Source organism: Nothoprocta perdicaria, unplaced genomic scaffold (assembly GCF_003342845.1).
Source record: "Nothoprocta perdicaria isolate Ctin4 unplaced genomic scaffold, notPer1 scaffold_44, whole genome shotgun sequence".
Taxonomy (NCBI): Eukaryota; Metazoa; Chordata; class Aves; order Tinamiformes; family Tinamidae; genus Nothoprocta; species Nothoprocta perdicaria.
In genome coordinates, this window is record NW_020455688.1 from 1,704,348 (window position 1) to 1,722,409 (window position 18,062).

The 18,062-nt window shown below is 43.8% G+C and overlaps 1 protein-coding gene across 1 annotated transcript; it reads left to right on the forward strand.

Moving 5' to 3' along the window:
• The first annotated feature begins 947 nt into the window (after positions 1-947).
• SLC26A3 (solute carrier family 26 member 3) lies at positions 948-16,550 on the forward strand. Its single transcript, XM_026046364.1, has 21 exons — positions 948-976; positions 4,067-4,202; positions 4,623-4,762; positions 4,873-4,983; positions 5,073-5,230; positions 5,946-6,110; positions 6,817-6,969; positions 7,291-7,373; positions 8,851-8,998; positions 9,124-9,237; positions 9,343-9,420; positions 10,241-10,336; positions 10,837-10,943; positions 11,872-11,941; positions 12,030-12,122; positions 12,777-12,872; positions 13,607-13,840; positions 14,727-14,781; positions 15,220-15,365; positions 15,925-15,990; positions 16,449-16,550. Exons 2-21 carry the CDS (start codon positions 4,072-4,074, stop codon positions 16,548-16,550), a joined length of 2,346 nt encoding a protein of 781 aa, XP_025902149.1. The 5' UTR covers positions 948-976; positions 4,067-4,071.
• The last annotated feature ends 1,512 nt before the right edge of the window (positions 16,551-18,062 follow it).

The window sequence follows — 18,062 nt, forward strand, 5'->3', positions numbered from 1 at the left end:
TCCTAAGGATGTTTTTCTTCAGGAAGCTTAGAAACTCTGGTGTTGTTGGCACACAAGAACCATGACTTACTGCTGTCCTGAGCACAGGCACCTTCCACTGAAATTCCACTTCAAGTCATCAAAATGTCACCTTAGGTGACTTAAGGTGGCTCAAAGAAGCACTTACAAAGGTTTGCTTTGGCCAAAGGAGAACAGTTCCTTCTTCTGTAGGCAAAGGGAATGAACAGGCTCCAGTGGGCATGGTCCAACAGCATGGTCTTGCCTAGCACCCTGGCTGTGCACACCTTCACAGGGTGCCTCAGCCACCAGCCACCTCATGTTGTGTCACCTTTTGGAGATCCCCTCCAAGACCAGCTTCAGATGTGGTTTGAACACGTAGCAACTGCTTCTGAAAAGAGAATTTATGCTCCTTTGAAGATGTGTGGTAGTAAAGCTTCAGAGAGGCGCATCTTGTCCAGAGACAACGTTGCCTGCATCTCCATCTCCCATATCATCGGGTCGAAGCCGTTTCAGGAATGCAGGGTACCGTTTACAAGGCTGTTGTCACCACTTCCTACCACGTTTCACAGAAASCTGGCAGATACATGGGGCAGGATTGCAACAGGCAGTCCTTCTTATTCATCTCTGTTTTCCTGTATTAATCTCTGCAAACCAATTAAAACAGTTCACCAAAAGGAGTTAAGCAATCTTCCCGAGATCTTTAAGAAATGACTCTTATCATCCCTCCTAAGGATAGGCTCAATGGTCAAGGCCACAGTGAAATCTTCCTTTTCTTGTAAAAGCTAACTGAAGTTAGTTATTAAAGTCCTGACAGTATTTAGGGAGGTTCTGAAATGAAGAACAGCTGAGATACCTGCACTGCCACTGGAAATTTCAAGGATATCTTTCCATAAAATATTCATCTGGCTTCTTCTGAAGAGCTTTGCAGAAGACACATCAGATACAATTCGTACTTGCCACTCTGGATACGGCATAGGTAAATTAATGCTCATAAGTAAAATGCTTCTAGTCATGCATTGTATTTCTTGCAGAATATTAAGGTTCCTTTGCAGGTTTTTTAAAAATTATTTTTCAGATGTTTATATTGAAGATAAATAGAGTTTGTGAGTGTATATTTACAGACTGCAAAGGGGGGCACAGATTGCTTATACATAATTATTTGGTGGTTGTTGCCAGACTTCCTAGTCAGTATTTAGGACAAATTAATAAAAAATATCTCTATGTTAATCTAATCGATAAAATGATACATGTCAAAATATGCAATAGGAAAGGTTCACAAATGTGACGGATGAGCAGYGGAGTGAAGAGCCTTTCACTTGTGAGAGCTGGTAGTGATGTTAATTGCTAGCCATAAGAAGAGGATCAAAAACTATAAGCTGTATCAAGAATAAAACTGAACTTGAATCTTATCTCAGGCCTTTCAGTTCAAATCTAGTCTCAGTCAATAGTGAAAGTTGTTGCCATTTGATAGCAATGCTGTGCAATCTCCTCCTGTGCTCTCCTTCCCTGTGGGTGCYTGGACATGGTATAGAAGTCCCCAACAATAAGTCTGCAGGTGACAGGAGCATTTGAAAAGACAATATAAGTTATCAGAATTAGGATTCATCTCTTGGGGCTTTGCAGAGGACATCAGCCTCTGCTGCATCAGTTGTTGCCACAATACTCAACTTTTCTTTAAAACATCTGAAGTAAATAACAGTGCAGCCAGCTTAAAAAAATCCTGTTTGCAAACAATCTCCATGCAAAGAGGATTCTCTCTTCCTAAATATGTTTGAGAGGAAAAACCAAGCGAGCAATGGGAAAGCAGGACAGGGAGAGGAGCAACACAGCTGGGAAGGGGGGATGAGTGGAGGATGAGTGGCCACATCCAGACAAGGAACTCTTGGGAGGCACCTTCCACCGTGCATCAGGCACGTGATTAAGCTTAACTTGGTTAATGCTACATAGTCTTTGAAGTATTTGCTCACATTATTCATCCCCTAAGAAACCAAAAGCTATTTTGAGAGGTGTAAATTGTCATATTGTACATTCCCTGAAATCAGGACATTAAATACRGTCTGGAAAGGGAATAAAAGCTGGACAAGGAGGCCAGAGTGACAAACTATTWGCAACTCTTACAGCACTAGTAAAAATCTGAAGCAGAAGAGAAATTTGGGTAATYGTTTTATTTTTATGGCTCGTGAGCGTATTAAAGAGTGAGTATAGCAAGTCTAGCCCTACAATGTGACAGACAAAACTATTCAACAGGGTTTAGAACAATATTATTTTTTGTGATATGAAGTCTAAAAGATAGATACACATGCTAAAAAACAGAACAATTATAAAATCTCTGACAGATAAAACTGTCTTGCCAATCTATATACGGATATACAGTGAAGTTTCGAAAACAGAATAAAAATTGTAATTTTTWAAAATTTAAGTTTCATTAAGATTCATAAAATCATCCTCAGTTTTGGAGTACTGATCCAAGCACAGGGAGAGACAAGTACAGAGCTACAATGTTAGGGTAAGTATGATCTATAACCATGATCTATCTTCCTGATTTTAACCAACTTTAGATCAGGGTCTTGAATGAGCTTGGATTTTGAGTATTGGTCTGGGGTATTATTACTTCACAGATTTTGGAAATTATTATAAGTCTAACTCTTTTATTTTAAAGCAGGTTGTAAAAATTGTTTAGCCTGTTGCCAACATAGTAAATGCTTTGTGAAAAAACAGTAAGTCCACAAAAAGTGTATATCTAAGAGGTTCACCCAACATTAGTTGGACTTTTAAATATCTACAAATTTTCCCACAATAAGCTAGTAGAAAATAGGAAGTGAAATAACTTGGACTGCGTCAGTAATGGGCCATGAAATGTAGCAAGGCAGCTCTTCCGTGCGTTTCAGGATAGGATCCTTATTTTCATATGGAAATTCCCATAGATAAGCACTTTTCCATCTGTTCATATCAAAGCAGACTGCTCTGTGCCACTTGAAAATGTGTGATATCCCGTGATAGCTCCAACAACTGTGCACGCACAGGTCCAAGCTGGAAATGCACACGACAAATGGTCCTCCAGGCTAGGAATAACATTGTGTTAAAAATCTAAAGGCAAAAGTAAAGGGAAATGTTTTTTTTAGATCATGCATCTGTTCAGCTGAATTTCAAATGGTAGAAATGGGAGAGCGTAATTAAGCAAAACGGGCAGCCCCATTACAGAATCGCTTAGCTGTTGAAAAATAGTGATTGTGATAAATAAATAACTTTATCCTACCRATGTCCATGAAACAAAATATTCTATCTTCTTATTTGTAATGAAGTTTCAAGGGTCATTTCTGGAGTGAGTGATTCACATTTCTATTCAGTGCAGTTGTGCCAAGGCGGATGGGAACCTGGCAGAGAATAAYGTTTAGATTAGACGTTGCAAGAAATGTTTGCAGTTGCAACAGAGCAGAATTCCAGACAACCTGAGGAAATAAAAATTACAAACAATTCAGCAAACAGCAACACCACGCTTCTTCACTTCCTAACTTCCTCATCGCACAGATCCAAGCCAAAAGATTTGACCCTGGCACTGCAGGTCCTCCAAGCCCTGCAGAGGATATCTGAGCCCTGCTTTTTCTCCTTAATTTTGTGGTGGCTTTCAAGGAGCTCTCAGCCCTCCTGGCTGTGCTCAGTGCTCCTCTGCTGTGCCACAAAGGGGAGGCTGGTTGGGATCTCCTTGTTTGTTCTTTGGGGAGCTGATGGCCCTTGAGGGAGGCAGTCCCAGCTGTAGACAGCTGACTTTAGAGATAAATTAACTCAGAACTCCTCCTCTCCACCTTGAGAAAGAAATAGCTCTAGTGAAACACAGCCCTGCAGCAGGAGGACAACAGTGGGGGATTGCTGGGCAGAGGGAACTGAGTGTCCCCCAACCTTTAGAGCTTCAAAGATSGTAACGCTCAGCTTGGAGTTTGCTCATCTGTGTTATGGCTACCCACCCCACAGTATATAAGGAGCTAACCATGCTCTTTATAACAGGTTTCTAAGGGACTACCAGCAAAAAGGARCCCACAAGAATCACCATCCTTATCTGGCATTTCAGAGGCAATGGTGGAGCCTGTAGGTAACCACTACATTGTAGCCAGACCTGTGTACTCGGAGAAGTCATTTGATGAAGAGTATGAGAAATTACACAGATCCCATAAAACGTTTTGGGATCACCTAAAACTGTATTTTCGGTAAGGAGCTTTCTTTTTCCTTTCATAAAATGAATATAAGAAGCAGCCTGAATGACAACCATTAGATAGCATAAAATTCCTTCTGACAACTTCCATGTCAGATTCCAAGAAATCAAATGGAAATTCATTATCCAAATGCAATGTCATGTTTTTCCAAAGATTTTGGATGCTATTTCCCTTACAATTGTGCCTTAAATAACTTATCTTTTCCGGAACACCCAAAGCACCGCTCTATTGGGACACAGCTCCACTAGAGAGGGTTGCCCAGGGCCTTCTGCAGGCAAGACTTCCACCTTTGGTAGTCTGAATGTGGCTGCATCTCCCTTCCTTTCACATGCGAAGACTGAGAGTGCTCCCCAAAGGGCTAAGGACAAAATGAGACATCCACTAACAGAGCTGTGGTCTGTTGTATCTTTACAGCTGTTCCCCAAAAAGGATCAAGAAAATTGCCTTGGGTTTGTTTCCAGTTGCCTCCTGGCTGCCGGCGTACCGCTTCAAGGAGTGGATCCTGAGCGACATCGTCTCCGGCATCAGCACGGGGCTCGTGTCTGTCCTGCAAGGTATCTCCAGCAAACCTGCTCCAACACAACCTGTTAGATCGTGTTGAAAGGCCCTGCTGGCTTCACCCTATAGCATATACCTCCCTCTCCTAACATCTTTGTCACTGCAGGTCTCGCGTTTGCTCTGCTGGTGAACGTGCCCCCTGGCTACGGGCTCTACGCAGCCTTCTTCCCCATCTTAGTCTATTTTATCTTTGGCACATCCAGACATATCTCAATAGGTAAGTTCAGGCACACTGGGCACCCTTGTTCCTGATGCAGAATTGTGGTCTGTCCTTCAAACGCTAACGAATGTCCTGGTGCTAATTAGGTCCCTTCCCTGTCCTGAGCCTGATGGTGGGAGGCGCCGTTGTGAGACTGGTCCCAGATGACTACACAGTAAATGGCACTTTGGCAAATGCTTCCCAAATAGACAAAGAGAGGGTGATAGTAGCTGCGTCTGTAACCTTCCTGGCTGGGATCTGGCAGGTTGGTGTCCACTGCACGTGAGTTCCTGCGTACACCAGTAGCTGTTTCCTTTGCACTGGTATAGGCACAGAAATAAAACTCCTCCTGTTCCCACATAAGTGACCTTGGACCACTGAGTAGGACACATCAATCATCTTATAGTGCCTTCTCCATGCCATGGGAATGAACACCACTGGTTTTGCCCAGGCCTAGACCTAAGGCCCACAGAGACACACACTTCCCACAGCCAAGCAGTATTCGCTGTATAAGAAAGAAGTAGTTGGGAGAGCAGTGTGAATGATGCGGATAGATTGAGAGGGATGAGAGGGATTACTCTGTTTCACMGTAATGAAGTATTTGGATTTGTTTTCACACAAAAATATATTCTTCCCCGTGTAATGATTCCTATTATTTGTTTTTGCATCATGAAGCACTTGTACTGCATTAAAAACCATGAGCATTGAGAACTCTTAGAGTAAGGACATTTGTTTTAGTTCCAAAATAAAACAAAGACCTTTTAATTCCTATAGAAATAATTCTTATGCCTGCTTTGCTAAATCTTGACTTTATTGCAAGACTGGTGATGCTCAGTATTTTCCTGAATCCCTAGATATACGGGAATAGGTGAAAATCTTGTTTACACTAAATTTTACAAGAGTTACAGGTTCTTTTTGTTGCAGAGAATGCTTAAAAATACAAATGAATTGCACTAATGTTTGATAATTTTGTGTTTCAGCTGCTTCTGGGAGTTCTACAACTTGGCTTCCTAGTTATTTATTTATCACAGTCATTAATCAGTGGTTTCACAACTGCTGCAGCTATCCATGTTTTGGTATCTCAGCTGAAATTCATGTTTCAACTAACTGTCCCTGGATTTAATAAACCACTTGGCATCATTTATGTAAGTATTAAGTGTATAGTATCTGCTAATGTCATTAAATCCTATGGTGTATACCTGACAGCGTATCAATAATAAGGCAGCAATGGCAGATCTTAGCATAAAAGAGCCAAGCAGGAGGTAACATAAGACCAAAAATGCCAAAAGAAATGCTATTAATATATGATTGTGATATTTAAGTGCACTCTGAAGTACCCAGCTAGGCTAATTATATAATATATTATACTATATGTTAGCGTATATTAAGTACACATTCAGCTTTGCCTCAAACACTTGATTATTCATTTTTTTCTAGACTGCTGTTTTATGACTGCTAGGTAACCTGGATATGACTCGTTGAGGCATGTGGGATGAGAAAGGCAGGAAAGATGGGATGGAGGGAGGGACTTTTGTTCAGTGCATCCCATCTCTCCTGGGTCCTATCCTGGCACGGTAAGCAGAGTAAATCCCATTCGCTCCTCTTGCCATGGGAATGAACTCACCACCATCCTCTGCAGGGGAGACCTGGAGTGGGAGTCAGGAGTCACTGGGAAGGGTTTCCACTGTTTGGATAAATACACGTGGGCCTTCACCAGGGCTCACAAGCCATAGATCCCAGCCGCACCAAGCCTTCAAGCAAGTTAGACATGGCCTAGCTGGGAAGAGCGATGCTGCAGCATCGAGGCACTGCTTTTTCAAAAGCACCCTCTGTTTTTTCCTGATTTTGCAGACTCTGGAAAGCGTTTTTAGCCAGATCACGAAGACAAACATTGCCGACCTGGTCACGTCGCTCATTGTGTTGCTTATCGTGTTCGTGGTGAAAGAATTGAACGATCGATTCAAGGCAAAGCTGCCGGCGCCCATCCCCATCGAGCTCCTTGTGGTAACGGCCATTTTGTGCTTGCTTTTGCAATCGCTGTCACAGCCACAAAGCGGGCAGCTCCCTTTTAAATATTTCTTCTCCCAGGCTGTTAAACCACAGGTCGTCTGGGTGATTTGGACATGTTCTCCCTGTGATTCAGGAATGGGACCCTGTTGATGGGTCCATAAGGTGGTTCAGGAGTTACAGCCAAGCAGCAAGTGGGTGTGCAGAGGGGATTCACTGCTGCTGCTGGTGAGGCCAGAGGGGAAGGAAGCTTTGGTGAAAGGTTTTCGTTCCCTTATTTGCACACTCCTGACCAAGGTGGTTTATATTGTCTTTCAGACAGTCTTAGCAGCGTTGATATCCTATTTCGCTAAATTTGAAGAGAAATTTAATGTAGCTGTCATTGGAAAACTGGAGAAAGGGTAAGTAAGTGTTTTGCCATACAATTTACCGGGGAGCAACATACTCCTTCCTGTTCTTCAGAACTGAGTCATTTTGGTTCTGTCTTCCAAACAAAATCATTTGCATCTGCTTCCAGTAGCATAGGAACCCATTTTCAACAGCTAGAAGTCACTTGCCAGAGCACACTGCTGATGTAATAAAAAACACTTTTTATCTTTCCTACCCCTGACACATGGAATAACAGGATGCTTCATTTTCCATGATAGCGGCTGAGCAGCAGGTTGATCCAGGCCTGCATGTGCTGAGGGTTGTGTCCCACTACATCCCTTCCCTGGGGTGTTTGCAGCCACCACCAGGCACGGTCCCTGCCTGGTCCCCTGCCATGACCATCACCCAGCCCTTCCAGCAGCCTTTCCCTGGGATGCCCGCTGGAAAGGGAGGATTATGGGGGCAGCTGGACAGGCTTTTTGCAGGAAAGCATTATTAAAATGAAAACACTTAAGTGAAAAGCAATCTTTGGAGATGAAATCACTTTGGTGCAGAGACTGGGGAGCAGCCTCYGAGCCACTTGCCTTCTGCAGATGCTTTTCCGTGAGGCTTTGCACTGCACATATGTGGTTTTGGAGGTTTTCCTGCTTGCTTTCCTTCCGTATCTTATATTAGAGCAAAAAAGCAGAACCAACGTCCTGTAAAGCACCAGACAGTAATTCCCCCCAGCAGTGGGAGGAACAAGGCTCTCTGCGTTCTCTCATTTATGATCTTAAATTATTATAGAGTATATCCAAGGATGTCAGCATTTGAGTATAAAAAATTAATATAAAGATAAATTAATATCAAGATAAAGAGGGAGGGAGATTTTCACTGGGACAGCAGACGGCAGCAGTTTATTGAGGTATCACCTCAATTGCCTCAGCAGTGAAGGCCAGAYGGGCAGCAGTGAAGGAAGTTGGCAGAGGAGCTGCTATTTCTGCCTGAGAGCCTCTGTTCTGCTCAGTTTTCAGTTTAGTGGGAAAAAAAAGGGGGRAAAAAAAGAAAAAAAAAARRAAAAAAAAAAGAAAGAAAAACCCAGTAAAGAATTCTTTCTAGGATTCACAAAAAATGCTGATCAAAGGAGCAGTAAGTCCAGCCTTAGAGACCAACACGACTTAGTAAATATTTGTTTAGGTATCTAAAGTACTGCAATGAGTTGTGCAGGGGTGTTTTTCTGTTCCCATCCAGTGAAATCCTTCCCTGAGCATACGTCCTGTGCAGGGACTCTGCCAGCCCCCCCAGTCAATGTACAGTGAGAAGCAGATCTGTGCAGGCACCTTAGACTGCACAAGCTGTGGCTGGTCCTGGCCACGTAACTGAGACCTTGCTGAGACACAGACCGGCCTGATGAATGCAGGTGAACAAAGAATTCCTGCCACAGCCAAAGCTTCTCCACAGTTCAGATTCATAATTATGTGTCCTCTCTTTCCAAAGCACACAGTGAAGGTTTAAGGTTTTGTCTTTCAGGTTTCAAGCTCCTGTTGCACCTGATCTAAGTGTCTTCCAAAGATGTATAGGTGACAGCATTTCCATTGCAATCGTCGGGTTTGCAGTAGGCTTCTCTGTGGCCAAAGTGTATTCCATCAAGCATGATTACCCACTAGATGGCAACCAGGTAAGCAAATAACTCAGCGTTGTGTATTAGTCAATGGGGAATCATTCATTTTAGACATGCTTTGCCATGTGAATAAATGCCATGAGCTATCTTTTAAGAATGGTCTCATTTTTTTTTTATTCCAGGAACTAATTGCTTTTGGGCTGGGTAATATAGTTGGAGGATCCTTCAAGGGATTTGCCTCCAGTACAGCACTGTCAAGATCAGGTGTGCAGGAGAGCACAGGAGGCAAAACCCAGGTACAGAAGATAAAAGATGATGATGGCATTTAATGTGTGAAAGCTCTCTGGCTTACCCTAGTGCCTCAGGGTGCAGATTCACAAGAGAATTGCTTTCTCGTGCAGATTGCTGGTATTATCTCAGCTATCATCGTCCTGATTGTGATCTTGGCCATTGGGTTTCTCCTGGAGCCATTACAGAAGGTATTCGCTGGTTTCTTCTACCCTTTCTTCCTGCTCACCAAAGGCAGGGCTGCTGCAGGAGGAGTCAATGGGAGCTCTCACAGACCCCAGTGGCAGCAGAACAGTATTTTGCAAAATCCATATTTTTTCACATACTGTGTCAGAGAGGTCCATAGCTGAGCATTCACCTATATCCAGAGACAGATGCGATCAGTGGTTCCTCACTGAACAGGATGAGGTGACCCATAGCTCATAGAGTGTGACAGGAACATCTCTCCACCAGGTTTCCAAGTCCTCTTGTGCAGCAAAAAGGTTTCATTTGCAGGCAGGTGCCTTCTTAGCTAAATCACAGAGATCTCTTTAACAGCAATTACTGTAGAATATTATCAGATTTTACTGGGGTGTTTGTAAGAGCCGAGGGWCGTGAAGCACTTGCCTGCTTCTCCCTAGAAAGTCATTGCACTAAAGTTTAAATCAGGGTCTTTCTCTCCAAATGGGTGACAGGGAGGAATGTGAAGGCAGCCAGGGCCAGCTGTAACCCAGCTCAATCCAGACAGAGGATCACAAGTCCTCCAACACCAAACATCACAGCACCAGCTTTTAGGTAGCAAAGATAAGTGAGATTTACAGCCGTGAGCCAGGTCCCATGCTCTGCTGTGGCTTGGGAGATTCCTGTGTAATGGAAAGCATCGGTGCATCCCAAATTGCTGCAGCCATGCACCAGGAGGAGCTGCCCAACCTTCAGCTGCCTTTTGGTGCTATTTGTGTGATCTTTTAAGTCTTAACATTCAGCATTTGCTTTGCTTGTTTTACAATGCAGCATTTTGGTCTTTGTTAACAGTCAGTCCTTGCATCTCTGGCTCTTGGCAACTTGAAGGGAATGCTCATGCAATTCAAGGAAATAGGCATCTTATGGAAAAAAGACAAGTATGACTGTGTAAGTAAGTGGAGTCCCATGCATGATCAGGAATGAAATACTGAAGAAAAATCATTCATTTTGTAAATTCTCTTTATTTTTATCTATCCCTTTATTTTTATATCTGCCCTACTTCACCAAAAGGAAATTACAACAGTATCATGCCTTTTCTGTCTTTGCACTCCTTGCATGTGTTTTGCATTTTGCCCACCTTTTTTCAGTCAATTCTCCTTTTTTATATTAATTTTCATCAATTCCCTCAAAAATATAACTCATTTAAAGTCAATGCAGAGATGTTGCATAGCAGGTCTAACTAGCCAACGCATGGGCTGCGTATTCCCTTGCATACCCCCATGCAGCTTCCACTAAGACAAAAAGAAAAACAAAATAGGAAGCTTGAGGCGTGGGGACAGCGGGATCGGAGCTGGGACGTCGGTTGAGATGTCCCTGCTGCCACTCTGGGCTCGTGAGGCGGGTCGGTGACCAGTGGGTAACCTGGGGCCTCTCCCGTGTCGCTGCAGGCCGTGTGGGTGGTGACCTTCCTGGCCGCTCTCCTCCTCGGCCTGGACATCGGGCTGGCAGCTGCCGTGGCCTTCCAGCTGCTCACCGTGGTCATCCGCTCCCAGATGTGAGTACTGCTCCATGTGAATGGAGCAACGAGGAGCCTCTGGCCACAGGCCCCTCGGCCTGTGCAGGGTGCCCTCGTGCAGCAAGGTGCTTCACGTGCCTTGGTCTGCCAAGCAGCAGTAGAGTAAAAATAGAGTTTGCACCTAAAGCCCTGATGTAGGTCCAGCTTTGGACCAGCAGSAGGGCCCTTGCAAGCACCAAGCCCCTTGACAAGCCAAATTGGGAAGGGGTTTGATCCGTTGTGAGGCTCCCTCGCCAGGTCACTGTGTCCCAGAAGTACCATTCCCATCCTCACTCTCCTGATGCTGCAAACTGCAGCCAAATCCACACTGTGATCCCTAAAAGAAATGGGTCTGCGAATAAAGAAATATTCCCTGCAGCATGCACGCTAAGCACCACAAAAATGGGCGGTTTGTGAGAAGAGGAGGGTATTAACACTGGCTCCTGTGGTGTGACTCCACATGCAAGGCCGGGTTAGGCAGGGCTGCAGACAGGGAGGTCACAGCGAGGTGGCACCACGTGGGGCTGCACTAGCTACTGTCCTGTTTATTCTGGCGAGGAATCACGTGAATAGCTGCTAACTAGCCTGGAGAAAAGGCTCACGGTCTAACTCRCCATCAGACATCAAGTCAAAATCAAACAGCATCAAAGCCAAACAGTGCTGCTTGCTGCCGCTTTTCTCACATTTGAATGAAGTCTTTCCCAAGACGCAGCCAGGGATGTTAATCCCTTAAATYCTTCACAGAGGTGTGTTTCAGCTTTACAAAGGTTTCACCTCCCAGTCATTATGCCTGCCTCCCATGCAGAGGTCATTTTGTCCAATCCTCAAGCCACAGAGCAACCACGAGGCAGASTACAGGGTTCCCCTCTGTCCAGTCGTCCAGGCTGCAGCAGGAGGTATCAATAACCTCATTTGTGTTTGTCTTCAGTCCAACCTGCACCGTTCTGGCGAATGTTGGGAGAAGTGACATCTACAAGAACAGGAAGGACTACACTGACGTGAGAAATTTCRCTTTTCTTTTATTACCTGCTGCATTTGTGTTTCTGTAGTAGGTGACATTAGTGATGCTGTTGCTTCATTATACAGATCTATGAGCCAGAGGGAGTGAAGATTTTCAGATGCTCAGCCCCTATCTTCTTTGCTAATGTTGAATTCTTCAAAGAGAAGCTCATCACTGCTGTAAGTGTCTGCCAGTCATTTTAAATAGATAAATTATGTGTTTTTTTTAAAGGGGAATACAATTTCCCAATAACTAGTGTAATTAGATGGTAGCCAAAGCTGCACAACCCGCTGCAGGACTTGGTAGAGCATCATCACTGCAGCCCTGCTGTTTGTACCGTCATTCTAACATTGATACGAATGGCCCCACCATAACTGGGAGGCACCAAAGATATGGACCAAAGATGCAGGCCGGTCACCAGCCTGGCGCCGGTCCCACTTTCACCAGCAGCCTTRTGTGCACAGGGTCGTGGTGGCGCCGTGTCCTCTTGGCAGGGCGAGGAGACAGCAGCCTTGACTGGGCTCTGTAAAGACAGAGAAAGTCAGGGGAGCACTGGCAGGCAGCTGCACTGTCTTGAAGTAAAACAGCTCAGAAAGGCATCTCTGAAACATGAACACCACAGAYTGACAGGTAGTAAAGAAATATAAATATGCATATATATATATWTTTTACAAAAGCTCCACCTAAGGATATTTGTTCACTTATTTTTGCTTGTGTCCTATATGCAGTAGTTCACTGGTGTTTTCTAGTCTGAACATCATGGCCTTTTTTTTTATATGGTACTGGGGTTTTTATCTAAACCTGAAGAATTACTTCAAGTGCTGTTTCTGCAGGTCGGCTTCAACCCAATGAGAGTCCTGAGGAAACGCAATAAAGCTCTGAGGAAAATCAGAAAGATGCTGAAGAAAGGAGAGCTGCAAGTGACACCTGTACGTAAATCAACTCCACTAAATGCAGAGAGGCTGGGTGTAAAGCAGGCAAGACCCAGGAGAATTAAACATCAGTTCTCTAGCTTGTAGTGACTGAGAAGTGCTTCACAGTTTCCTCCTGCCATGTCCAGATTCAATGTGCTGTTCCCCCAATTGCCACTTCATGTCTTAAATGCAAGTTTAAAATTAAGATTTTACATAGCTCTCATAGTTAGAGACCCACACCCATACCATGTGTCCATATCTCGTGTGTCCATATCTCATGGGTCCCTATCTCATGGGTCCATATCTCGTGTGTCCACAGTGGACTTTCGCTTCATCAGATCAGATCACACAGAGGCAATGTACTTGCTGAGTTAACGATAAGATAAAGTTGATTTTTCAGTCCAGATCTTTCATGTTTCTTGTTGACTGATGCCAAAGCCACTGAATCAAAAGCCATCTGACCATTGACTTTGGGAGCAATATATCCCTGTAGATAATAAAAGTCAATGATTAATTGATTGTGATGATGATTAAATGATTAATGAGAGAAATGACAACATTTCCAAACTCCTCCAGACCTGGAAGAGGCAGAATTTTCTCTATTGTAAAGTGCAGGTAGCTCCTGCCCCAACTCATGGGTATACAAACTTCACACCACCGTAACTCTTACCCTGCTATAAGCCTCACTCTCCCTCCTGAGCAGTCTTAAACCTCAGCATTAACTGTGACACTTTCCTCCTCTGTCACAGAAAGGCTTGATTTGYGTGGTCAACCGTGCATATGAATCTGATGAGGAATTAGACAACAACAGGATAGAGGAACTGGACCAGCCCACTGACCTGGCAGACTTGCCCGTTCAGATAGACTGGAGCACTGACCTCCCTCCCACCATCTCCGTGCCCAGAGTGGACATCCACAGCGTCGTCCTGGATTTCTCAGCTGTGTCCTTCCTTGATGTTTCTGCCATGAGGGTCCTCCAAAAGGTAACTGCAGTTCACGATGCAGGCAAACAGTGAACATATACAGAGAAAAATATACGAAGGTAGTGAGTTTCTTAAAGGTATTTCTATACGGATTGCAAAAGCAGGAACAGCCTTGCAGATATTGTTAATTCTAATATACATTTTCCATGGAAAATATTTAGGATATAAAGATATAATACTGTCCAAATATAGGATAGTATATTATATATATAAAAAGATATATATACACACACGCATATACATAAATTCATACATATATAGAATATCATAGGATCTAAACTAAAATGTTGCTTGGAATTAGAGAATTATTGCTGGCTCTGGCAGCCTTTTTTCAATGGGTAACATTTTGTGGCACTTTACAGAAATGAACGTAGGAAACATGGCTCTAAYACAGGGTGGGGGGCTAGCACGCTGCAGTTCCGTTGCTGCTCCTGCTGTTGCTTTCCAGGGCAATCTTAAGCAAAGAAATAAGGGTAACATTTTCAGGCAGTGGTGGCTACAGTTAAATATTTCAATCCACAACCAGGTTGTGTGAACTGTAGTTCTCCCTGAAGTTCYAGTTAGGAAGTTCTCTCCAGAACCTTCTGGAGTCTCAGTTTCATCACATATAAGCAGTACAAGAAAGCCATACAARTTATGAAAGAGAATCTTTTTCACCATGTGCTAAATGTATTTAATACTGCCCTGTTTCAAAAGGATCAGTCACCATATGAAGGGACCCCTCTGACTTTAGGTGGGGCAGAGTTTGGTTTTAAAGCTCTTCATTGTTGTTCAAAATGTGTTTGATATTGTAAATTTGCCTGAGTATATGCTGTAGATAACTAGAGTAATGGCTGTTAATAGCTAAAATACCAGCAGTTGAATGCTRCCTGTTTATATTCAACAGATTTTGAAAGAGTTTGTCCGGATCGACATAGACATTTACATCGTGGGGGCCCCTGGTGAGTTCTTGTGTTTCGTTGTCTCTATTCGGTCCTGCCTCGTCTCGCTGCCTTCCCCATCCACCCCGGGGCAAGGCTGAGAAGGATCAGCACAATTTCCCAGTCCGGCCATAGTCCAAACTGTCTCCCTGCTCCCGTAACGAAGCAGCCCTGAGGACAGCAAAGGTGAATTTTGCCTTCAGCTTTAGCTGCCTCCTCTATACATCCCCACTGTGGGCCACAGGAAGCTGCTATTGGGTGGYCTAGGTCAGACATTGGACAGAGACAGGGCTCAAAGTCTCTCCCGCCTGGAGCAGCACTAATGGAAGTTTATATCCCCCCTCTCCACACTAATAAGCAGGAAACCATCTGTTTTAACCAGAATTTCCCACTAAGATGTCTCTCATTTCTGCAGTTTCAAGGCAAGTCACTTTGTATTTCGGTTTTGTTCCCTTGCAGAGGGCTTCCTGGACAAACTGGAGAGAAGTGCATTTTTTGATGAGGAGATTAAGCCAACCATGTTTTTTCTCACCATTCATGACGCAGTTTTGCACATTTTGCTCAAGAAGGACATAGCCAGCTCCCCAAAATTAAAGCCCACCAAGGTAATGCCACTATTTTCATCCTATGCTGTATTACATTAGACCTTTTGTTCAGCTTCACGGTACCAGCAGCGATCTGCATATCTGGCCATACCCCTCTGCAGTGTCTAAATTCAACAAATTAGTGGTCAGAATCCAGCTGGTCTCCTACAGATTTGGAGATTTGGAGAGGAACCACAGCCCTTGGCCCAGGTGTCTCACAAACCACTACYTTAGTTCACTGAAAAGGGTGTGAATGACCCAGAGATGGGCCCTGCAGTGGGTTTTGCTTGAAGCCACCTCCTTGGGACCACAGGCAAGAAGGTGGGTCTGGAGGATCTGGCCTGGGCGGGATACTTTGAGTTGGTGTGTAATCCTGCATGGTTAAACTGGCCCAGCCTTCCCGTCCTGAATCAGAGATGTGCCAWGGGAGGCACGAAGGGTTGACAGGTGAGAGCATCTTCCCTCCTTCCAGGTTGACTCCTTTGGCGTAAGGAAAAAGGAAAAAAAGGAAAGAAAAATCATCAAATTATTAAAGCAAACATTCAATTTTCTAACAACAACCTTCTTGTGTTCCGTGCAGGAGAAGGAGAGCACCAACCACTACGTTATCAGCACCAGCAGAAGCCTGCGCAGCCGGGAGCACACGGTAAGGCTCCTGCTCCAGCAGCACCAGCCCMAGCCCAGTGGGAAACGCAGCCCCAGAAGCTGCTCAGCAGATAACAAAAGCTGCCAGCCCAAGGTGGAAACCAGCCCGATAATTTATTAATGGGAATTGACTTAAGGAGGAGCACTGCAGGAGAAGGGAAGGCACTGCTTGYTCACAAGGCGCTGTCCTTGGCCTTGCCGGCTGGTGAAGGGCAGTTTCTTGTAACAAAGAGAAAAGCAGGATCCAGACATAGCTGCCCTATAAGGAAAAAAAAAAAAGTTGAATGTTATACAGAAATATTAGACAATTAGACAAAGACCTTCCCTAAACTCTTCTAYCTTGAAATAGCAAATTCTCACGCATGGCTCACGTGAGACACATACTCTGGTTATTCCTTATCCAAAGTGACATTTATTTCTACATCTTTCCTACAGATTCCAACAGAAACAAAATTTTAGATGGAATATTCCAAAAGTTACATCATCCAGCAACACAGCGTCGCTTACCAGAAGGTGAATGCAGATGCAGTAATGCACRAAGACGGAGGGATATTTTCATAAGCCTTATGAAGAATTTACTATATGAGATTATGTTCCAAGTTTTGGAATGGGCTTATTAGTGTTTGTGTGTGTTTGTATATATAGATGTATTTATGTACGTATGTGGGGGTAGAATGACATGGATTTTCTTATTTCTTACTTTGCCGACACAGTTTTGCTCACTGCTCAAGCAAATAATGCTAAAACTATCCACATTGGCTTGTACATAGATCTGTATTATTCCAACAGTCTGTAGACAACCTGTACAGTTACTAGAGATTATATAAATATTTAAAATTTTGTAATTTATATCATGTCGGCAAATAGTTGGGAGTGATATTTTGTCTTTAACTTGTGTATAATTTATATTAAAGTTTTCTTTAAGGCTTGTAAGATCCTGGTAGACTGAGTCATTGGGCTCCTCAGGTCGCTCCCAAGCACAGCGCACTCGGGAGGGCCTCACGTCTGCTGAAGAACATGAAGGTAGCTCAGCAAAGATTTACAGCATATTCATAACCAAACATGATTCTTTTACGTGGTTTGGGTTGATAGAAAATGCATACGACGGGACACAGGGCACATATTTATAGTGAAATATCAAATAATGATTTTAGTAACTGTGGTTCTTGCTGCATTTGTGAGCAGATTTGTGTGTAGCTCCTGTTCAGGCTGGTTTCTTGTTATAACACATTTTTTTTGCATGATGATTTGAAAACTGAAAGGAAAATAAGGAATGGCAATTCGACTGTGTTCAGATCCATGTGGATACCAAGGATAGCTCCAAGGAATCGCATGATGAATCAGTCTTCCTATCTGCATTACTGACCTACATCACTTCAGTTGATGGTGACAGAGAGCTCAGGATGGTCACTACCAAACTGGAGCCTGAAGTGCGGGTGGGGAACGTGGCAGTTTTCCTCCTGAGGGGCTTTCCCTTCCCTGTTGGCATGAAGGCAGCCCCAGGATGTGCTCCAGGCAGCAAGCTAAGGAACCAGCTCGACAGGAGATGCCGAAAGGCACCGTTTCCCATGGCTCTTGGACAAACCTTCAAAGGTCTTTGAGTTAGAAGAGCCCATTCTGATCTTCTGGTCTGCATAACCCAGAGGCACAACTGCCTTCAATTGCCACCTCCTCCAGCACGTTCAAGTCTGAGTCCTGAAGCTGAACTACAGGAWAGCTTTCGGAGAGGTAAAAAAATCTCATTTAAATGAGGCCAGTGCTGAAGATATAAAGAACCTTCTCCCAATGGAGAGGGAAAAAAGGAACAACCTTGGGAGTCTGGATGAAATAGCTGTGTGAAATCACACAAGTGTTTTATTTTTCACATTTAGACTCAACTTCCAAAAAAGACAAGGTGATGAGAATAGCAAATTTTCGGAGTGAATTTAAGATATGGTAGAGGGAAGAAGAAAAAATAACCCAAACCAATAATCTTTATTTCAACAATCTGCAAGATCTAAAACAGATATTGAAGGAAACCAGACCAAGATAAGTGGGGAGAAATGCAGCTTGATTTTATAAAACGTGATAATG